This window comes from Enoplosus armatus, chromosome 14 (assembly GCF_043641665.1).
Source record: "Enoplosus armatus isolate fEnoArm2 chromosome 14, fEnoArm2.hap1, whole genome shotgun sequence".
NCBI lineage: Eukaryota > Metazoa > Chordata > Actinopteri > Centrarchiformes > Enoplosidae > Enoplosus > Enoplosus armatus.
The window spans coordinates 19,993,284-20,017,806 of NC_092193.1; the positions used below are offsets into that span (position 1 = coordinate 19,993,284).

Below are 24,523 nucleotides of genomic sequence, written 5' to 3' on the forward strand. Positions count from 1 at the left end.
GCTGCTGATGTAGCAGCAACCTCTGCTGAATAGTGAGCAGTGACGTGTGTGTGTGTGTGTGTGTGTGTGTGTGTGTGTGTGGTGAGCGGCACCAGGGGAAAGTGGAGGGGACATTTTTTTAAAATGTATTAATCGTTGTGGTAACAGGGGGATGAGAGTGGTTGAGACAGGCCCATCTTTGGAGAGAGAGACCATATGTGACACACACACACACACTCACACACTCACACACACACACACTCACACACACACACAGCCGCATTCTAATAACCCGAGGGTTCAGCCCAAGTGCTTTACACCCTTGTATCAGCCAACACACACACACACACACACGCACACGCACACACCACCTATGGGGAAATACAAGGCAATTTATCACTAATCACTAGACTCCCTAACTTTGTATTCATCTGGATTTCCTATGATTAATAGCTTTCCGCAGCAAACTTTATGTCTCTGAAAACTGTGTTTGAGTGTCTGCGTGTGTGTGTGTGTGTGTGTGTGTGTGTGTGTGTGTGTTTGGAAGGAAGCGCTCTACAGTATAAGCAGACCTAAACCACTGTTTAATTGTTTGGGGAGAGAATGTTGGATTAGCCACAAGATTACCTCTCCAAATGCATCTTTCTCTGTCTTTTCATCACTCTACCTCTTTTACTTCTTTCTCTTTTTGCTCTTTTGTATTTTGCACTCCATCCGGCAGGATATGTGATGCAAAAGAGGGGGGGGGGGGGGGGGGGGGGGGGGGGGTGTAAAGGAAAGAGAGGAAGAAAGGAAGGAGATATTGAAGGAGGTCTTTAGCGCTTTTCAATCCCTTGCTTTCTCTTTTATCCTGCAGATATAAAAGGAAAGGGCCATAAAGCGTTCCATAATAAGGTAACTGGCTTCAATCAACCCTGCCATGGACAAAACAAATATTTTAACCTCCAATAAAGGGCTGAAATGACATTTTTAAAGAAAACGTTCTCTCATCCGTCAAGCTTGTAGCCCAAAAAATATTTGGGATATCTTACGATCAAGTCAAGTGTTGTATTCGATTGATTCTTTTTATGAATTTGTACCACTTTGGTTTCTGATGGTAGCTTGTGTGTGGTCAAGCTTTCTCCAAGACTACAGAGAGGAGGAGATGGAGGAGGAGGAGGTGGAGCGGAGGGAAAAGAAGATGTGAGGAGGAGGAGGAGGCCAGAGAGGGAGGAAGGGACGGGGGCGACAGAGGAGAGGAAGTGGAGGAGATGGCGAGTGGAGGAGAGGTGACAAGGCTTCGGGGACAGACAGGGGCATGAATAATTTATCAACACTTCTGATGGACAGATTAGGGGAAAAAATGAAGAGAGACGGAGCGAGAGAGAGAGAGAGAGAGAGGAGGGGTGGCGGTTGTGGGGGTGGGGGGGTGGGAAGAGGAAGCGAGATTGAAAGCAGAGGAAGGGGAGGAATAAAATGACAAACAGAAAGAAGAAGAAGAAAGCAAGTGAAGGGTGGAGGGGCCACACACTGGAGCTCTTTGATCCTAACAAACCCCTCTCACCCTGACACCACCATGCCATCTGTGGCCCGCACTGTGTGTGTGTGTGTGTGTGTGTGTGTGAGAGAGTGACAGTGACAAAGGAACAAGGAGATAGAGGGAAACAGATACAGACGAGGTGTGTATATTGTGTTTTTATGATCTGAATCAAGTTCAGTCACAAATTCAAACCTGTGCGTCTTAATTGTGTTGTTTCAGGATCTCAAAATTGTGTCTGCATGAGAGTGTGAGCTCACCGGAACCAATTTCCTCAGCATTTCACTTGGGGACGAAGAAGACCGCGTCATGTCTCTTTGGTATTTTCATTCTATACGCTGCAATCATAATGTTACCACAACTTTCAATCCATCATTTAGCTTTGAAGTGCTGAGTCTGGTTAATCTACCTCATCAAATCGACATGACCGACGTCCCATGATGCCATCTGGCAGAGGTACCTCGGCCACATTGCATTGCAGATTATTACGCGTCTTGTGCACGGCGCTGCCAGTTGTGCGCCATTTAACTGAGGCCTCCAGCTATCACGACGCTCTGCTTGTGATAAATATTAATGGCATAATTTGGGTCTCGTACACCTTGAAAGCTACAGGATTCTGAATATTTAAAAAACCGGCCTTGGTTCATTTGTCAACGCTCTGGTCAAATGCCACAATTAGCATTCTGACCACTTATTGATGTGTGTGTGTGTGTGTGTGTGTGTGTGTGTGTGTGTGTGTGTAAGTGTAAGGATGTGATGGATGCCAGACGTCAAATATCAGCCACCTCAGTGTGTAATGTGTGTATTGACGGGGGAATTATGAATGCAGTGACGACAGGAAAGGGGTGGTCAAAGTGCCCTCAGGTGCTACAATACATCAACTACACAGATAATGATCAGACACACACACACACACACACACACACACTTTCTGCCGGCCTTCTAGTCTTATATCTGTCTTGCGGTATATATCCGACCAAACTTAACCATCATCGCCCACCAAGTCTATCAGCCATTCTTTTTTTTTTTTTTGTTTCACCTGCTTTGACTTTCACTTGTTCTTTTTGTCCTCTCTCATTTCCTCTTCCCGGTTACTCCGACGGCCTCCCGGTGCACCTGCCTTTCATTACCGCAGCCGGCACTTTTCAGCTTATACCACCGACCGCGCCTGCATGTGTGCCGGCAGGAGCGGGGTCAGCATGCGGGCTGTCGACATTATGCCGCCGCTGCAGACAACAACCCCGCCATGCAGGAGTCTTTACGCTCCCCTCTGACACACACACACACACACACAAAGTGCCATGACCGGTTGCCCCCAGCGACCAGCTATTACCGGGAGACCTTGCGCTGTGCGTCTTTGCCAGGTCGCAAGACATGTGACCCAACAGTGCGCACACACACACACACACACGTACATGCAACGAGCCTTCCTGACATTGATGCAAAGTCAATATTGTTTTCTTTTTCTGTGCAGGTTGAATCCCTTCATTCCTAGTGTTGCTTGATGGTTGGATTGTTGAAAGGTGTTTTGTATGAACAATGAGTGAAATGACTACGTGTATGTGATGTGGCAGGTGTCGCCTGTAATGATGAACAGCTCTGCACATCTCCTCTGCTCTACGGAGCTTTTTTTTATGCCCCATTTAGCTAATTGCTAATGTTTAGCTAACGTTTTGGTTTTCCCTGCCCACGACTTTACCGTTTTGGTTCACTCTTGTAGCTCTAATTAGCATTAGTTCCAGACGCAGCAGACGAAAAAGTGTTGACGGACCCACTGTACGCTACCCGCCCAGCAACTGCAGATGGGCAAAGTTAGCGACTAGCTTTTGAACATGGTGGAGCATTTAGCTGCTAATGAGCCAGATATATCCCTCAGGAGACCAAAGCTGAGCTAACATTAACATTTCGTGTGTAAATGGACAACTGTTGGCTAACAACATTTTTTACAGAGCCTAGCACCTAGCTATTTCCAGTGCCTGCTGTCATTGCGCTAAGCTAGGCTAAAAGCAATCAGAATTCAGCCCTCTGCTAAACACACAGACACGAGACCGATATCTTCTCATCTCACTCTCAGAAAGAAAGCAAATGCGTGTGTCTCCTCAAATGTTGAACTATAATGCAAGTAGTGAAGCTAATTGCTTATCTTCTTATATTGTGATTACAGGGATGCAAATAAAAACCATTGAACAAAGTTATTTTGCTGCATGTTAGCCTCTGACCCAAAATCAGAAGAGACTAAATGAATCTTGTTTCCTATTACACAGGCTTTTGATCATGTGTTCACAGCATACCGAACACAAGCTCTTCCTTTGGAAATTAAAAGGTGGGTTCAGACGTAACACTACGCACAACACAGCACAACTATTTGGTAGGAAATATTTAGAAAAGTGTGTTTTCTCCTTCAGTTTTACTCCTCTGAAGTATGCAGGGACAGTCCATGTCGGTGATGTAAAGGAAAATGATGGACCAACCCTGCAGTCACTTCACAGTCTTTGGCTACCCGCAGCAAGAAGCTTTAGTTAACACCATCTTCAGTATGAATTTGGGGGGGTCGATTTTAATCTTCCCACCACTGGCCTTTAGGCCCTGACCCAGTCTTTGCGCGACACTGCTCTGACAATTACATGAAAGCACACACAGGGTCCCTAACAGACTGCAGAGCCCCGACTGGTGACGTCCCATAGGTCATTAGGCTTCTTCCTGGAAAACAAGGCAGAGCTAACAAGTGCACAGCGAGGTTTAATATGGTGTTAGCGCTAAGATAAGAGAAAAGGCTGAAAGCTCGTGCCTGTGGCTGGCTTGGTGTGTGCTTTGTCACCCACTGACTGACTTTTCCCTCCCACAAGCAAAACTGAGTACGTAATGGACAGGAAACAGAGCAAGACAGATAAAAACCCTAAAGAACAGCAAACTAGGTCAGGCTGTGTTTTAAGAGCTGTGGTTTTACTTGTTGAAATAATCTCAATCTTTCACCCGAGTGTCTATGTGGAGTCACAAATAAAGTATTTAAACCATTTCATCGATTACACAGTCAAATATGTTTTTATCTTATTTAGCAACGCTGCAGGAACATGGCTCTGTGCTTATGAAGGAAGCAAGAAGGAAAGATCAGGCTGTGTTAAGCACTTGTGCATTCGCGCACACACACACACACACACACACACACACAGACACACACACACACACACACACACACACACACACACCCTCCGCTGTTGGGTGTAGAGGAGAATCAATATGTCTTTGAATGAGGGTCAGAAGGGTTGTCTGCCCAGGGAGAGCTGACAGATTTGCTCTCTTTTGCTCTGCTAAGCCCCTGCCTGCTTCTAAAACCCCCTGACACACACACAAACATATAGATGGAGACACACACACACACACACACGTACAAACAGATGGAAAGAGACGCGCGCACAAAGATGCGACGCTTCTCCAGGAGGGCAGAATTCCGAACATTTTGCCGCAGGGATGTGATATTAGACGTTCCACATCGAAATGAACCCTGCTGCGTACCCTGCTGAGTGTGTGTGCATGTCTGTTGTTTATATGTGTGTGTGTGTGTGTGTGAGAGAGAGAAGGGCAGTGAAAGCCAGGTCGGAACAGCAGTCAATCTCCAATCCCAATCTCTATCTACAGCCTTGGCAAGTGTCGTAACTCAGGGTAGGAAGAAGAGAGAGTGCAACAGGCTCATGCAATTAAACCTGTAACTGACTTACACATTCACACACAAGCACGATATCAGCCCCCTGCCCCGGACTTTTACCTCTCATCAAAGCAAACTACTGCAACTGTAATCCAATGTGGCCCCTGCTAACTGATGAGGACATTTGGCCACAAAGTGATCATTTTAAACGGTTAGAATCGAAGGATTAGCTGCACATACGCATCTTCTAGCATAACACAGGAAACTACATTGTCAGCTGCTGAGAGTTGGAAAGGGCAACAGAGGAGCAGAGTATAGAGGTTGACTCAACGGTCAGGACAAAGCAACACGGAGCAGGGCAGGATGCGAAAAGCAACAACAGAGAACAAAAACAAAGGAAAAATGAAATCAGTGTGGTGGTAATCGAAAGAACAGACCAACCCCCCCCCCCCCCCCCCCCGGGCCTCCCTGTAACATCTTGTCAATCATCAAACGCCACTTCTCTTCATTTCCAGAAAGTCTTGCCTGAGTTGGTGAATATTTCAGACACAACAAAATGTATGCCGTTTACAATCTCTGAACATCTAACAGTCAGATACTTATTTTATTTTTCCAGGCTGCATTCGCAGTTTGTAGTTTTATTGTCCTTATTAAAAAAAAAAAAGAGGGAAAAGGTTTTAAAATAAAACAATGAAACAAATGTGAATCTGTAAAGAACAGGTGTAAAGAGGGCTGCGAGGTCTGACGGCACAAAAACACAGCAGGGTTAAGTAGATAATAGTCTTAAATGGCGGATATTCCTACTCGTGATAATTTCAGAATGACATCTAATGGATGTGATTACTAAGCTGATCAAAGGGCCCAAAGCCGTTTGAAATGGATCATATGATGTGGATTACAAGCGATGGTGGGAGATAACGTTTCTTAAAGAATGTCTGTCTCTGCAAGCCTCGTGTACGTCCAAGCTGAAGCGCGGCTCTCCTCCTCTTCACTTCTTTACATCTATTTTATTTTGCTGTGTCCCTCAGTCACCCCTCATCATCTCGCCGATTATCAAATCAGATCATGTGGATTCAAGCAGAAGTGTGGATGCGTCTGCGTTTGATGAATGCTTTTTTTTATGTGTGTGTGTGTGTGCGTGTGTACATGTGTGTATGTGTCCTGTGTGGTTGACATAGTAGCGCAGCAATTAGTAATCACTCATGGAGCTAATGACAGCGATCAATGAGCTTTTAAAACCAGCCATTTGATAATTACAACCATCAATGGTCACCCATGGATTCATTATAGTGCTACGCTGTCTCCCCCTCTCTCTCTCTCTCTCTCTCTCTCTCCCACTGTCTCTCTACATACATGTTAAATATTTCTTTCTTACTCAATATTGTTCTTCCGCATCTCAAAAATATTAAGTAATTTAATGAAGTATTTACAGAATTATTTACTCCCTTTATTAGTAAGTTAAAATGTCCAAATACTGACTCTTTAATGACCCGGCGTGTAAAGAAATGGGAGATCATAAGGGATGGAATAAACTGTAGTTGCCTAGAAGAAGAGCCTATTTAAATATAAAAAAAGACACGTACAGGAGCACCTTTATTTTAAGGCAAATGTTTAGAAGGCCAGAAATTGTGTTTAAGTGACGAGATAAATCCAGAGGGGACAAAGTCTTTCGTGAACTCTTGCTACACAGTAGTAACAACGCGGTACAACGAGCAGAAAGACGAAGGGAGACGGAAGGAATTCAAAGAGACGATTGAACGGCATGCTGAAACAGTTCTGCTTATAGAATAAGCAAGTAAGCCAAATACGTGTTATTCTTTCCCCTAAATTTTAGCCACTTCCCACTTTCACAGTCAGATTTTAGATGTTCAGAATCAACGCAGCCACTGACCAACAGCTGAGGTTACTTTTCTTTAAGTCAATTCAGGAAGTGGCTTTCTGTGGAATTCGTCACTATTTTGTCTCTTTCACAGTAGTTGTCATTTCATTTTTCCCTTTTTATTGTCTACACTTAAAAGTAATGGAAACATCTAAATTTTGTGTGTTTGCAACGTCATATTTTTAAGCTTTTTTTTTTGTTCAGTCCCAATCTGCTTTTATGTCCCAAATGTGGTGGTTTGGATATTTGCAGGGACATTTTATATCATCAAGAGCAGTCCTTTACACATCAGCTGATACAGAAGGACAAAAATCTGACCTGAATTAAAGCTGTTGCATCTGATATCTGAGGGTTTTTTGTGACCTTGACCCTAAAATCAGTTTCACTCAGTGAAAATGAAGTGTCTGGGTGGCCAGCTGACAACTACAGGATCTGAATATGAGCTAACCTGCACATCATATAGATGCACAAGTGTGTCTGTGTGTGTGTGTGTGTGTGTGTGTGTGTACGTCTAGTAATGTGTGTGTTTGTGATTGCCCATTTGTGTGTGCGCGCAGTGCGGATGCACAATTACCAGGCAGGCGCGAATCGATAGGTGCCTGCTGACAGATGGATTAGCACGGTAAACAGATGATACACACACCGCTAAATTATTCATCCGCTGAACAGTGGGCTGGGTTTCCACACACACACAGTGACGGGGGGGGGGGGGGGGGGGGGGGGGGGTAAGAAGAAGAGAGGAAGATGCAGGGGGGAGGGCTTGAGAGAAGGAGGGAGAAGGGTGTGAATAAGGAGGATGAGGATGAAGAAGAGAGCCTGAGGAGGGTAACTTGGGTTTCTTGAGCAACTTGAGTTTCACTAAAATGATTCTTTCTTCATTTGAAAATTCACAGAGAGCTTGTGACCTGTGACAAAGGTCACCTGAAGTCAAACCTGAGACTTTATGAGTGCAGTGTATGTGCTTCAGCTCATGGGCGGGGGACACCCATGGACAGACAGAATCTATGTCCCCCTAATGCCTTCTAGATATGCAGAGGCACCGCAGGGTCAACGTGAAGTGTCTTGCGAGGCATTTCAGACACCGAACACACACCCACACACGCGTGCGCAAACACCGACACACTCATCCTTTCTTTATCCGCGTCTTTTTCTGAAGTGCGGGCAAATCCGTGATCATCGCCTGTTTATGCCTTTAGCAAAGCCCGCAGCGTGAACGCGATTTCACACACATACAAACACACACTGGAGGTGTGTTGTGGATAAACCCGATCATGCCGTAGGAGGGACATGCACCATTATGTTTGGAGTCGAGCAGGGAACTTTTACATACAGGGGACATCCCCCATTTAAATCGATGTTCTCACATGGCCTTTTGGTTTGGAGCACTTCGAATGGCTGTCATGCTAATGTTAGCATGGGAGTTAGCGTTTCACTCGGATTTGTGGATGAAATAAAGAACATATGAAGGAAATGAAGGTGATAAAACAGCCTGTTTGCACACAGACTGCAATGAGACCTTTAAATCTCTAACAGAGTGCACCTCCACTATTGAATGGTGTCGATTCTGGTGCATGCAAATCATATGAGCATGCACATTCACACACACACACACACTCTGGCATGCATATAAAACACCCATTATTGATTTGTTTCACCTTTGTAAGGGACTTTAGAGGCCTTTTTGCAGCAGATGCTAAGCTCTGCTCCTCTGGGACGGCAGCAACTTTTAATAGCTGGGAGGAAGAAATGTGATGGTACACGCTGACGTCCGGTCACTGACTGCAACTTTCATCTTCAGAAATAAAATCCTTCTTCCTTAATTTAAAAATGTCTTTCGTCCCCCCCCCCCCCCCCCCAGAAAAAAAAAGAATTCTACAGGTGCAAGAGGCTTTTGTGACATAAAAAATAAGGTGTGTGTGTGTGTGTGTGTGTGCGCAAAGTAACAGGCCAGTCCAGCTTTGTGAAGCGACAGTGCGTTAAGAACAGCAAACGATCTCGAACCCGCAACCCCCTCCTCTCTCACACACAAACTGTTCGCTCGCATCATGGCCGCCATCAGCAGGAACCAATCAGATTTGATGAATATTTCAATATTAAAGAGGGTGTGACCAAGATGAGGAGGGGGGGGGGGGGGGGTTGGGGGGGGTTGGCGCTGCCAAGCAAGTGGGCTTTTTGGAAATGGGCCTGCTGTGTTTGTGTGTGTGAAAGTGAGAGGAGCAAAGGGGGGGGGGGGAGGCCTGTCACACTAGACTGCATCCACAAACTGGCTGCAGATTAGATTACTGAGGAGAGGAGAGGGGGGTGAGGAGGAGAGAAGGATGGAGGAAGGGAGGAGGAGAAGGATGGAGGAAGAGAGGCAGACTGAAGAGAGAAGAATCTTTTAACACATCCGCATTAGGCGGCGTCTCAATGCCGGAGCTCTCTTGAGAAATAAGCACATCTCTGCGTCTGCCAGACCTGAAGGTAAGACGTGTGGCATTGTGCAGAATACACATTAATACTGTGCATCGTCTTCAGATGAGTCGGGATTCTTTGGTGAAGTTAAACCATGACATACCACTACTAGAAGCTCTGGCAATGACAGGTGGTACAGTATATTTACAAGTTTTGTACAAACGAACCTATTCACTTTTTATTTCCTGAAGAATTCCCTGTGTAACAAAATGTAAAAGACAGTTAGATGCAGGCGTAAGTTCAGGGCTGTGGCCATAACCTCGTGTGAGCTTGTGTGTGTGTGTGTGTGTGTGTGTGTACACATATTAAAAGCTAAATGTGTGTTGTGTTGCCAGGTGTGCTGTGGTTCTATGAGGCTCAGTGGAGTTTTAACGCAGGCTTTTTATTGGCCAAAGCTGACATCACCAGGGGAACAAAGTGGAATTCCGGAAATCGGGACGTTGCGGACCTGGGCCTGTGAGTGTGTGTGTGTGCGTGTGTGTGTGTGTGTGTGTGTGTGTTTGAGAGAAAGAGAAAGAGAAAGAGAGACTGTTTCTGTTATGTGCTACAAAATGGAGCCATTTTCACTTCAACTCAAGCTGTTTGGAGAATTCCCAGAAGGCAAAGTGACATCCTTTCCTCGCAGCGGTCTACCTGTTTTTTCCGTGTTTCTAGACAATTCCTGAATCAAGGAAAACAGCAGTGGGAGCACGTGAAGTGTTATGTCATCTTATTAGCAGATGTTCTTTCATTTGAGGAAAAATAAAAATAAAAGTCCCATTTTGAGAGTGAAAATAAGATGAAATGACTTTCGAGGGCTGGAGAATATTTTGCAGGGCGCCACAGAGGGAATCCTCTCATCTCATCCGCTCTCCTTCATTTGCCTTACACCAGCCCCAGCGGCTCATTTGTGTAACCTCCTCCTCCTCCACACACACACACACACACACACACACACACACACAGTGATCTGTGTCCAAATGGAGTGGCTGGGCCGACAAAAGGCTCGACAGGAAGCGACTAATCCTTGATCTGCGCAGCGTCGCAACAATGACCGCAAGACGACTCACACCAAGTGACACACACACAATTGCACAAGCACGCACACACACACACACAGACAATCGCTGCTTGCTTCCAGTTGCCACCCAGTGAGAGAGAAAGCGAGGGGAAAGGAATGGCTTGAAAGAGAGATGGAAAGAAAATATTTCCAGATTCCAGTTACCATTTCATTAAAAGAACGAATGTTTCTAAGAGCAAAAGAGAAAACGTAAAAAATAATAAATAAATAAACAGACGATAAATAGAAACCGAAAGCTAGCATTACCCTATACGTGGACTACATGTGTGGATCAGATGCATGAAGGCTGGTATTGACACACACTCCTCACCCTGGGGGAGCTGCCAGAAGGGCAGAAGGGCACACACTTGGGGGTAAACAAAGCCACCACAAGTAGGACAGTCCCTGATGTGTGTGTGTGTGTGTGTGTGTGTGTGTGGCACACGGTGGAGACTGACAGGGAGGCAACATGAGAGGGACAAGCCTTTTAACATCTGGCTAAGCACTGACAGGAATACACACACACACACACACACACACACACACACGGGCAGGCAGGCAGGCAGGCAGGCAGGCGGGCGGGCGAGTCCCAGTCCTAATTATTAGAACACTCTTACTTAACTTAACCCTGCCACTAGACCGTGACAGGCAGAGATGGAAGGAGGGAGAGGAGGGGGGAGGGAGAGGTGGAGGAGGGCAGATTTTTTTGTGAGGACAAGGAGAAGGATGAGCGTTTCTGTCTCCTTGAATGATTTTTTTTTTTTAACTCCTTGCATACCACGGCAGGGCATGGACAGGATGGAAAATGTAAAAAAAAACTAAAAAAAACCCCAACAGAACAGGAGAAGAATCCCACCCACATTGTTTGATTGTGGTCTGTGGGTTGTGCAGTAATGACTGCTTAGCACTAAATATGGAAACAAAAGTCCAAACAAAATCTGTTTGTCATCCATCAACATCAGTGTCACTATCATCCATCTTCCCTTTGTGAGAACTCAGTTTATTTTTCTCCAACAAATTGTTGTTGTAGCTAAAAAAAAGAAAAAAAAAAAAAAAAAAGTCCCCAGAATTAAACAACACATATGACATTTGCTCTGTGGAAGAGGGGGAAAAAAAAAGATGAAGATAAACAATGAAAGGAGGCAACACCAAAAAAAGAACAGAAGAAAGGCGAAGAGGAGGAGGAAGAGGAGGCCTCTCGCTGTGTGTTTTAACAGCTGTGTGTGATGCACTCAGTTATATATCGATGGGAATACGAGAAATTAGGAAGCAGCCTCCGGGCAAGTTTTGAGCCATGATTCTTGGATTGGGACTATTTTTGAAGAAGACGCCATAAGTTCAGGTCAAGAGACATTAAAGTTATTTGACTGAATTCAGCCATTTCTACCTGTCCATCGAGGGCTGTCTTAAGAATTCCTCTGCTTTTATTCCAGTCAGGCAGATGGGATCTGCATTTCAGCTCCATCCTCCCTTTTTCCCTCTCTCCTTCCTTCCCACAACCTCTTTTTTTCTTATTGCTTTTATCCTTTCTTTTATCTCACCCCCCCCCCCCCCCCCCAACCCCTTCCTCCCTCGTACGTTCCTTCCCCTCAGTCTGTGTTAAAAGAATTTGTTTTCTTTCTTTCCCCGCCAGCCATTTCTGTTTCTTTTTTTTGTTTCAGCTGTACACTTGTCTTCTTGTTGACTTTTTCAGTCTTATTTCCTCGTGTTTACTGCCTGCTTTAATATTGTGTGTGTGTGTGTGTGTGTGTGTGTGTGTGTGTGTGTGCAAAATGTCCATTGGCGAATGAAAACCAGAAAGAAAGAAAGAAAGAAAGAAAGAAAGAAAGAAAGAAAGGAAGAAAGAAAGATGAGGAAGCTGGGTTCGACATTCAGGGTCAGGTTCAGAGTAAATCTCTCAGCCTTGTAAATGTGGAGAGAATGTAAACAAACAGACTACAGCTGTCACACTCATATGGAGAGGTGCACACACACACACACACACACACACACACACACACACACACACACACAAGGAGAAGGAGGGAGGAAGGACAGGAAAATGATGGAGAGAACAAAAGATAAGTAAGAGGCAGAGGAAAGCAAAGCTGATGGAACGTGCTGGATACTGAGGCACACACACACACACACACACACACACACACACACACACACAAACCCTCACATTGACATGTCGTGCAAAAACATCAAATCCCCTCCACAAACAAACAAAGTGCACTGCGAGGGCGGATTGTTTCATTAATTCCAATCACACATCCAATAATTCCATTCTCTCTTTTACCGTATATGCACAATAAACCCCCCCCCCCCTCCCTGCTTTGTGCCCCTCCATTCTTGTGCTAAAACCTCACAATGTGAATACAGTAGATTGCAATAGCTTTTACAATAATATGACATGCATAGTCCTCTTAAGGCATGATGGGGCCTTTATGTGCAGGTTTAGCGGCTGACAGGTTAGCGGGTTTAGTTAACAGCCAACGTGCCCGACGGCACGGTGGGGGGATTTGGGAGGGCTTAGCATAGAGTAGGCCACTGTTGCTTGGAGTGGCATTCGGCAGGCTTGACAGAATTCCGTGCAAGGGAAGTTAGGGTTGCAGGGTTTTTTTTTTCGAGGTGCGTCGTTTTAGTGTGGAGCAAAGAAGAACGGATCACCTTTCACACCTGGGATTAACTGGCACGGCGGACGATCGGATTGTATTAGGATAGCACGAAAACATGCAAGACGGGTGTAAAAGTAGCTGTGTAGGGAGTCAAACGTAATATAATTAGATTGCTTGTATTTTCAAGAACGGTGAGCAAGCAAGTCAATGTGTTTCCTGTCAGCTTTGAGCACTAAATTATAATCAGAGTCCATGCAATTCATTTAGTAGAGATATCAGTGTTTTAATGACAGCTATAAACTGTATCCATGCAAAGAATATCAACATAGTTAAGATACAGATTTAATGGCCCAAATGGATTCAAAGTTCATAAGCCAGGCTTAAATCTAGCCTAAGCGCACCCTTATATATATATTTATATGTTTACTTTGGGAAAACCTATGAAACTTAATCCATTAGTGATTTGTGTGCCGTCATGTATATTTTGAAACTCCTGCCAACAACAGTTTGCTTTTGCACCCGAATCTCTGATGATACTGTATGATCCCAAGCATTATAAACCTCTTTTCACTGTGAGATTTCTGAGCGGTATGTGTGAAGCAGCGCGGAGGCTGCTAGTTAGCTAATGTGTGTGTGTGAAGCGGCGAGAGCACTGTTCTCATGGGATTGTACCAAAGTGTTGTTTGTTCTTCACGCCTCCACTGGATAGCCAAAACCCAGTGAAGGAGAACCCATAATTCTTTGCTGTAAGCAGTGCCTCTGCACATCCAATTGCATTAGAAGCCTATGGTAGAGGTGGAGGCTACTTGTGCCAAGGTTTAACCTGATTAGATACAGATTCAGCCGTTCCAAAAGACAGCACAGGAGCCCCGTACCCGTCTCCTATTCTATTTCTGGCCGCGGTCTTAGTCCTCACAAATCTGTAGTGATAACATGGCACATGTGGAAGGACCACCGTTTTCGTGAGCAAGGCACTTGGCGAGTACTCCAGTAGCTTTTGCTGAAAACGTGTATTTCAAATCCATGTGAGAACGATTTTAAATCAGCAGTCTAATGAGACTACAATGGCATCCAATTCCATTGCAGAGTTGTCATTTCTTTCTCTCTCTCTCTCTTCTCTCTTTGATCTTGTCCCTTTTCCCTCTCTCACTTTATGAGCTCTTTGATATCTTCCTCCTTCTTCTTATTCCTCCCCAGCCAGCCAGCGGGTGTCATTTTCCCTATTTCCCTCTCTCCGTTCCTTCCTTCATCCCTCTCTTTCGCACCCTCTCTGTCTCTCCTGTGGTGGTCTTTTTATCGGATCAGTCTCAGGTCGTCGCCTCTGTCTCTCATGTGTTCCATCAAGGATGCATCCCTCAAACACACACACACACACACACAGGCTCTCCCTCCACAAGAGGTGGAGGAGGAAAGGAAGAAGGAATATAGAAATAAAGATGAAAAGGGACGGATGAAATGAATTTAAGAAAGGAGGGGCCGAATGACGAACAAACAGAAAGAGACAGACTTTCTCTTTTAGTTGAATTATACACTACAGGCACATCTCTGCCTGTCTCCTCATTTGTCACCAAGATCCGATGCAGCTTGTTGACATGTGTAGGAGATGTCGGTGCTCATGCTGAGAGCTGTGTGTGTGCCTGGGAGAGTGTGGAAGCTTGTGTGTTTGTGCTTGGAGCTCTCACAACCCCTCTCCCACCTCCCTTTTATTACAGAAACACACACACACACACATGGCCTGCCAAGGTTTTGGGTATGTGGGTAAATCTTTTGGCATCAGGGCTGCCAGCGTGGAGCTATGATGAATGCTGATGGCAAAGAGCATGGCCGGTCTCTGAACCAGTCACTCACCCACACACACACACACACACACACACACACAAACACTAATCAGATTCCCAGTGCGTGAGGGCCAAATGGCATCCTTCCACTGGTGAATGCTAATGTGACCAGTGGAGCTTGTGGGCTTGTGAAACAAGGATAGGGAGAGCCAGGAGAGATGATGACAAGAGAACATAGATGGGATTGTTTATTGGCGTGTGTGATGCTAGTGTGTAAAAATTTGCATTCTTCTACAAATTGCAGCAAGTTGTACTTTGGTTTTAATTTGAGAGCCAGGATTAGATTTGACTGTGTGTGTGTGTGTGTGTGTGTTTATGCGTAAGTTTGTGCATGTGTCTTGTTTGCGGGTTTAATTATTACAGTTGTCTGGAGAACAATCCAAGAATATGGTAGTTTAAGCTGTCATAACACTTTTCATAAAATGTGGGATGAGTATTGGAAGTGTGACAGTGTGAAAATCCTCCACACATTGTGCTTTTAAGCGTGTGTCTGACATGTATCGGAGACCATACATCAGCGCGACCATTTCTAATGAGATGAAAGAAAATGCATAATGGAACATTTTTTGCCACACAGAAATATTGTACAACACATTTTCACATCATTACAAGAGCATATCGGGGTCTGAGTTGTGTTTGCGCTGGAGGAGACTTTCAGAACAATAATGTGTAAGTCTATGTGGTTTGTTTTGTGAGCACATTATGCAACAATTTGTCTTAATATCTTACAAGGCAACCTTACATGCAGATGGGGTGACAAACATGTATGAAAAACCCAAACGTAAAGTGCCTTATTAAGGTGTTGTTCCAGCACAAGCCTCCAGAACAGCTTTAATGCTCCTTGTCATATATTCTCCAAGTATCTGAGCACTACTGGAGGGAAAAGATTTCCAAAAGATTATTTTTGTGTTTTGATAAAGGTGAAGGAGAACACTGTCTTACATATTGCTCCAAAATCTCCCATACATGTTCAGTTGAGTTGAGACCACAGCTTATGGCTCACATCATTGTCATACTCAAACCATTTAGTGACTGTGCCCTGTTACGTTTCCACTCATTTATTCATGTTTTTCCTATAATTTGTCACCCATCTGTATGCGCAGTTCAATGTGGTTCTAGTTTCCTTGAGTGCAATGTAGAACAGTTATGAATTGCTACTTACAGCGCTCAATGCGGTCCTCTGGGCTGGAGGAAGTCTCTCGATCAGACAGGAGGCCTGACACCGCGAAGATCTTTTTCCCACTGTCTTCCACTGCTTTCAAGGCGCTGCTGGGCGAGCCTCCGGGAGGGATCTGGGCACCACCAAAGTCATACTCTTTCCCCTCTGCATCAGAGTACCGCAGGTGGGGTGAAGCGTCTGCATCCAGGCAGCCTTTCAGGCGCTTGGCTGGGGTGAAAGCGGACTGATACCCGCCGGGCGCCCCGTCGCGATCTTCCGGTGGTGAGGCAAAAGGCCTGAAAGCGCCGACGCCACTGTGATTCAGCATGCTGATTGGCGAGCAGTCCAGGTTAGGTGGGGCAAACTGATGATGGAGGTGGAGGAGGGATGGAGGAAAATCCCTGTTAGGGAATCCTGGTGGGACTCCACCTTGGCGATGGTACATTGATGCAAAAGTGTAAGAACCATTGTTAAATGGCAAATGGACATCTTTCTCAACAGAAACCGGGACGCCAAAAGGACGTGGCTGCTGGCAGGGAATCGAGGCATCTCGAGATGCTTCAGCAGTGGAGGCCAGGACCATGAGGGCTGGGGAGGCCAGGGGATTGGGCAGGTAGGAGGAGCTCTCCATCTTGAAGGCTGCCCTGTGGAGGTCCATGTTTGGACAGAAGAAAGTGGTCGTAAGGATTTTATGAGGAGGAGGAGGAGATGATTCCTCCTCAATAAGATTTGAGACAATGTCCAAGACCCTTGGAAAGGGTCTGAGGAAGTGAGGGAATCTGGGTTGAAGACTTAAAGGATTTTGCGTTTTGAAGGAAGGGGCTCAGAAAAGAGCCTTTTGTATGAAAGGAGAGTATTCTTGAAGAAATTAAACTGTCAGCCAACGTCAGTTCAGGTTAGCTTGAATTGAGTTCATTTCTCTTCAGTGGAACTAAAGTGAGTTAATCTGTCTCCAGCCAAATTCACTTGAGCTCTGCTCAGTTCAGTCCAGATCATTCCGTGCCAGGTAAGTGCCGTTGGGTACGTCCCGTCCTTCACAGACTTCACAGTTTGGACCACTTCAGTCCGGATGATAAATACAATAAATGGTCAAGATTACGTTTTTCCCCCTGGGTAATAAGCAGTAAAAGCCTCCCTCTTGGAGAGTGTGTTGGATGTATTGCCAAAGCCGAATGGTCCGGGGAAGGTGGACATCCGTAGGTCGTCAAAGGTGGTTCCTCATCTTCATGTGGTCGCCAAACTGAGAGGACACAAAGCACAAACATTAGTTTATATGCAGTTTCAGAGTGCTATGGTTGTTTAGGATTCTCTGGTAGATCTATATCACTAATCGCAGGATGTTGGTCTCAACAAATTGTTGTTCTGCAAGTCACAAGAACAGCTGTCTCAGCTGTTTTAATAACTACATTTTCTTACACGTGACTTTTTTTTTAGATGATTTGTGGTTAGACAAGCCCTGCCCTTTGACAGATTTTCACTTCACAGATTCCTTGAGGTTTCTGCCGTTTTGGACAGCCCTGAAAAAACCTTATCTGTGGCAACAAAGCCGGGCAACCATGGAGAAGAAGGTCAGACACAGAAGTAGAAGGACTTTGTTGCTGCCCTATGCGCCTGCCAGCGTAATGGGAATGACTGCGCTGACAAAAGTGCTTAAAACCATCTCGTTTAATATCCATAATAAATATTCAAATCCCTTTGTGCGCCCTTTCACATTTATGTTAGACCTCCTCATCTTTTCTTAATGATAGGTACTTTCAGAGACAAGAGGCACGTTGCTTTTCCAACTGACAAAGATCAATGTCTTGCCCTCAATCTGTATGTAGTGGAAAGGCTGGGAGCTAAGTGGAAACATTTTAATAAAGGAGCCGCTAGAAGCCAAGGCTTGAAGTCAAAACCTCTGGGGACAGAGTGTTCTTAAGCGGACACTGTTGTTGAAGCCACAAATTCAGAACCTCTTGGGGAAAAGTGTCCTCAAGTTGACACTGTTGATCAAATCCTGTAAATCCCTGCCCTTTGACAAAAAGCCAAGAACTATTTCAAACCCCAAACTTCTCCCACTTTCCCCTCCCCTTTTCCTCCGGCTCTTTAAAAAACTTCTCCAAACTGTTTCCACATCACATCTTTCCATTCCGATCTCTGCAGCCCTCCACGTCTCATCTCTTTCCAAATGTCCCCTCCTTGTCCTCCATCCTCCTAATCTGTCCATCTCCTCCTCTTCCTCTTCTCTCCATCCTCATCTCCTCCTCTCATCTCCCTAGCACTATCTCTCCTCCCTCCCTCCCTCCCTCCCTCCCTCCTCCATCTCAGATCTTGGTCTAAGCCGCTTATTCCTACCATCTCCCAGGATCTTATTGGACCAGAACCACTTGTCTTAAGATAAGGACACACACGCGCACACACACATTTCACCCCCCCCACCCCCCCACACACACACACATCTGATAAGAGACTATGTGGCTCAATGTTCAGCTTGACACCCGACTCGGTGGGGCGAACACACTCCACACTCTAGAGCTGGCTATGCTACCCGCTCTCCTATCTCTCTATCTAACCACTTTTAATTCCCCAATTTTTTTACTATCTGTCCTCCCCTTTTCTTTTTACATCTCTCCTGTCAATCTCTTCTCCTCTCATCCCCCCATCTCTCCCTCCTTCCATCGTCCCTCCCGCTCTCCTCTCCCTTGGGTGATTCAGATGGGTGATATCATATCAGACCTCTCCATCTGCCATCCACGAGCCAGAGGAAATCTGACTGAGTGAATAAATTAGCCGTACTTGACCTCAAGACCCCCCCCCCCCCCTCCCCCCTTTGGCATCCGTGGCAACAGACTAGAATCTTCTCTCCCGGGGATTAGATTGGAGCGTGCGATTGGCCGGTCAGAGGAACGCAGAGAGGCAGCCGATGAAACGACAAAATAACATTTGAGAGATTTTTATCCCCAAAGGGCAATTTGAAGGTGGCTGGCATGCGATGCGCCCGATATGCTGAGATTAAGAGAAAGTAAAGATGTGATTGTTGTACATAAGTGATTGTGAGATTGTATGCATCAGCTTACATGCAAATAGGTTATCATAAGTAATTCTGCCTCATTTTATCAAATCAGATAAAACCATATGCCGCTTTGTACTACGAAAAAAGTGTCATTCCCGGTTGTATTGTCATAAAAGTCGCCACTGCCGTCAAAATTCAGAACGAAAAGTGACTTGAAAAAGGTCAAACGCGAAGCCATGCGCACACATACGTAAACACACAACAAACACAAACTCACACAGTATCAAGTAGCGGCCCGGCCCGCTCTAGACGAGCTTCAAAGCTGCGTTGACTACCAGCCAACATCAAAGGAGAAACTCCCTGGGAAATGAAAGGAGAAAATCTTTTATAGCTATCAGCTGTCCACAACACTCATTCAAATCAATTTCCAAACCTGATCTCGGCTTTGGCACGCTCCCCCACCTCCCACACACTCACACACACACACACACACACACACACACACACGCAAACCAACAACTGCCAAGAGAAAGGAGAGAGGAGAGGGCCCAGAGACAAAGAGAGATGGGGAGATGTGAGATGTTTTACATTACCGCAAATGTACAGTAGGCCAGTGTGGAGTGTTGAGAGCGGCTTACGCCAACACGCCTGGTCTGGACAGATGCCACAGAGTCACATTACACGCCTCTCTTCCTCCCCATCCTCCACCACCTCCTCTTTTCACCCTCTCTTCCCTACCTACCGCAATCCATCCTGGAAATAGCACCTTGAGAACGCGGCTATGACAAAACTCCTGACTTTCTTCCTCCCCATCCCTTTCTCTGTCTATCAGTTTACTCCCCCTCTCCCTCCCTCCCTCCGTCTGTCTTTCTCACTTTCTCGGCTGGTGTCCTCTCTCTGCTTCGCGCTGTATATCAGATCACGCTTTCTCCTGTATAACCTCTAAAGTAGGAGTGTGTCTGAGGTGTTGATAGCGAGGTAATACACTGATAAGTACCGGGATATTTCAATTTTATTATCATTACCCAGCAGGCCGAGGGGCGGGCGAGTGAAGGGCCGCCAACGTGAAGCAGCCAATCCAATAAGAGGACACTGGATATTCCCTTACAGGCCACAACAGGAGAGGAGAGGACAGGAGAGGAGACAGGAGTAAAGGAGAGGAGACAAGAGGATAAGGGAGGTTAGGAAACAAGAGAAGAGGGCAGGAGAGGAGACAAGGGGAGGAGAGGAGAGGAGAGGAGAGGGTGTGATATCAGAGCAAAGGGTACAAATCTCATCTCCCTGGGTGATTGACACAAGCTGGCTGCCGTCTGGCCTGGTGGTCTTGTGTGCACATGTGTGAATACACACACACACACACACACACACACACACACGCACACACACACACACACATACACACACACGTGCATGCGATGAGGCCTCTTGAAACCAATACCAAGGAGCCCTTCGACTCGTCTCTCCGCACTTTTAACTTTTTGTGCTCACGTTTGCATGGAAGCTTTCACGTGTTCAAACCATTATTCTTAATTTACGATAAATACACTTGTAACATCACACTAATGTAAGTGTCATAAAGCTGCTTAAAGCCAGTGCTGTTTTTCACCTCCTCCCTAAAACAACAATCATAACTCCAGACGACATACACCTATGCGTATCACATCGTATATCACATCATATTTACAAGTGCAATTACATCCGGCGCGCACACACGCGTATAATGTCAGTCGGTGCCACTTACAATCCCATTTGCCACTGAGGGGATGCCACCCACACATTGTCTGACACAGGGTATATGCATTTTATAATAGAAAATGTCACGGGGGAACGTTTGCCACGCTGTCATAATTTGATTACAGTGCGCAAGAATGATACAGCTGTCGGCGCGATATTAAACACAAACGGCAAGGAGGGCTCCTCGCGTCAAATCTGCACTTTAAGTGACAATGTTATACCAGCTGGCGAAATTGCGGTGTCAACAACAATGCGCTTTAACATCATTCTGAGGAGGGATTTCACTCAGGAAATATGAGCTACTGACAGAGGAGGGGGGGGTGGGGGCTGTGAGGGTCACAGATTCTATGTAAAATAATTGTTATATGTGGTCATAAACATTATTATTGTTCTTTATAAATAATGATAGAATGTTATTTGCTTGTTGGAGACTTGGGGTTAAAGACAGTTTGATGGTGGTATTATGGATAAAAAAAAAAAATAGGCCTCCGGTGATGACGGTTTCCAAATATGGTGCCAATGTAAACTAGAATAAAAATGTCCTTGTCTCCCAGATGTTTCAGGGGACTCCACCTTTGATCGAGAATTGGAGGAAAGAAACACGAGCAGTTCTGAGTGTCAGGATCAGAAAAAGTGAAAAGGGAAAATGGGATGCAAATAACTACACTGTTGACAAAGAGCGCCCGTCTCATCTCGCCGTTCCCTTTTTGTTGACTGGTCGGAATAAATATTTTGCTCGCGTGGCTGCTTTGAGTGTGTAGCCAACGCTTTCGCTCTTCCAACGCGCCGCCGAAACTTGTCAGATGGAGTTTTCCAGTGTGTCTGCTGAGTTTCAGAGAGCAACGAAGAGGAATCCAATTTTTGTTATAAAAATGTCTTGTCGGTTGTGACTGGTGTGTGTGTGTGTGTGTGTGTGTGCGTGTGTGTGTGTGTGTGTGACTGCTGAGACTGTCGGGAAGCAAAGCAGCTGAAGTTTTGTTTTTTTTTCTTTTCTAATGGAGACAGAGAGAAAGGCAGTCAAAACCACAGACCTGTCTGAATATGTGTGTGTGTGTGTGTGTGTGTTTTGAGTACACACACTTCCCGGTCGGTGGGTATATTTAGAGATTGTTGACAAGCGTGAAAGTGCCACTCTTATATTTTATTACAAGACGGGCCGAGCTGCGCCATATTCGTCTCATCTCTCTGGTGAACACACACAATCACCCACACACACACACACACACACACACACACACACACACACACACACACACACACACACACCGGATCATGGATAGACAATTTAGAGACTTAAGAAACACTTCAGCATATTAGAACCTGTGGCACCGAGTATAAGTGCATGCAAAATGATCCAAACACATGCTTGAACATTTGGTATGTAACAAGAAGCAATCTAAAAAGTAAGAAAGCTCTCCCGAGAACAAAATGTTCACGTCCAACATCCCTGAAACTCCAGTTAAAATTTACTACCCTCAGCCTCTGCCATCCTTCTACTCTATACTTCTCTCTCGCACTTCTTCAGCCTACCCTGAACGCCTTGGCACGTCTCATTTTTTAGGGTAATTACAGCACTGTGCGTTTTAACCACCTTGAAAATCAACCACATAAACATTTTATAGGAAACTAACAACCTCATGGACTATCATCAGAGCAAGGGATGCTAATACAGGTGCCGTAGTTTCAGGTAGATGCGATAAATATCATCGTTTTTATTACTGAAAAAACATACAATTTTATTCTTAGCAGCGGCCGTTTTTATGGATGTAACGTCTCTTATCGTTACACAACAGAAGCTGCATCTCAAGACATGTCAAGCTTTCATGAAATGAGGCCTTGCTTTAAGTTTCTTTACCTGTATAATTGACTTGGAAGAGCCGTCTGAAACCACAAAAGAGCATTTAATCCTTCCGAAATCACCAAATACGCAGCTCACATGCATGACAAAACACAAGACTTTGCTTTAAAATGAGTGAAAACGCAAATATACATAGAGAAATAACAGGCTAGTTTTGTTTTCCCGGATTGGTTTAGTCTCTGAAATGAAAAACACTGCAGAGTAAACCAGACCATTCTGAAGATCCTCTGACCAACCAGAAGACAAAGAAAGCCCTGCTGTCAGATATTAAATATTTGCCGTCCTGACATACGCAGAGAGGGAGACAGAGAAAGTAAACTGCCTGTCTGTACGGTGTGTGTGTGTGTGTGTGTGTGTTCTTTTAGCGTAAAAAGTGAGAGCTGACCTGCACTAAAGTCCACTCTGTATTCCAGACAGGCCGCCGTGTTTGTGCTTGTGCGTCAGCAGGTGTGTGCATCTGCGTGTGTGTTTGCTGATGTCCGAAGCAACAGTCGATACTATTGAAATCTACTCATTCATGTCTGGCCACGAGGCAAAGCTCAAATGTCCTTGTGAATAAGAATCACACCCATCTATCTCGCGCTCTCTCGCATTATTCGTCCTTGTCTTCCCCTTCCAGCTGTAAAACCCTAATTTTGTTTCCGAAATGTCTTTCAAATACCTCTCAAATCTCATGTTCCTCCCTGATTTTCCTCTTTCGCCCCCTCTGATATGAAGCCTGTAACCAGGTTATTCGCTTCAGTCCGCAGCTGCTGCAGTTAACAGGATGCATCAGCAGTGAAAAAAAATATTACAGGAAGATTGAATAATGCGCAGACACACACACACACACACACACACACATCATCCTGAGGTGGATAATGACACGTGGGCAATATTCAGCAACAAAATCAATAAGGATTGGACAAGCTTGTGCAAGTGAACGCGCACGCTTTGTGCAGCAGTCAACAAACAGCTCATATATTTAGCAGGATGTGTTACTTAACGAGGAATGTTTCAACTCATTTGTGTTCTTTTGAATGCAGGAAAAAAAGAAAAGAAGAGGGACGACATTTTTCCTTCTTTCTGTGACATTCAAGCAACACTCCTGGAGAAGAAAAAAAGCAAAAAAAAAAAAAAAAGCAAGAGGATTTACTTCTCAAATAAGGCTTTGTGATTTTCGTAGAGTCAGAGTCGTGGCCGGCAGACAAAAATCATTCTGGAAGTCGGCCCTGACCTGTGGCAGGGATTTCTATTCATGGCAGCACCAGCGAGGCCCGGTTCAGCGGGGCCAGCTAATTCCTGGTACAGACAACGCTAAATGGGAAAAGCACACCATTCCATTGCTCATAGATTACCATCTCCAAAATGTATTTTTGGATCATTGGTGAAGCAAATCTCAGCATCCGTCTTTTTTTTCCTTTTTTTTTTGTTCTTCGTTTCCCTGAAATGATGTTAAATATACTTCCTTTGACAAATTTGGCTGCTGTCAGGTACAGCAGGATCGGCCTGTATCCTGGACATAGACATGTACAGAATTGTACTTTTTTTGTCATTTGAAAGCATTTTGGAAGGTTTATCTGACTAATAGAAAATAACAATGAATATACAGGGAAATCAGTTTGACCCCTCCCACGCACTCACACACCCCAAATAAAGCATTTTCATGTGCTTGATTTATGTTGCAGTTGATGATGTTGCCTCATATTCATCCGTTTCTGCTGAAGCCACATTACTTTTAACTTTCTGAGGCCCGCACTCGCAACAAAAAAACCCTTCTAAGCCTGACAGATGACACCAGTGTGTCTTTGCTGACCGACAGGTGACAGAGCTTGCTATCAGTCCTGTAGGAG

At 45.1% G+C, this 24,523-nt stretch overlaps 1 protein-coding gene across 2 annotated transcripts in view; it reads right to left on the bottom strand.

Moving 5' to 3' along the window:
* Window positions 1-16,765, bottom strand: part of rnf220a (ring finger protein 220a) — a 138,975-nt gene extending 122,210 nt beyond the window's left edge. For both annotated transcript variants that reach the window (XM_070919172.1, XM_070919171.1), the window contains exon 1: window positions 16,111-16,765. In XM_070919172.1, the coding sequence (XP_070775273.1) occupies window positions 16,111-16,765 (655 nt within the window). The remainder of the gene's footprint in view (window positions 1-16,110) is intronic.
* Between the last annotated feature and the right edge of the window lie 7,758 nt (window positions 16,766-24,523).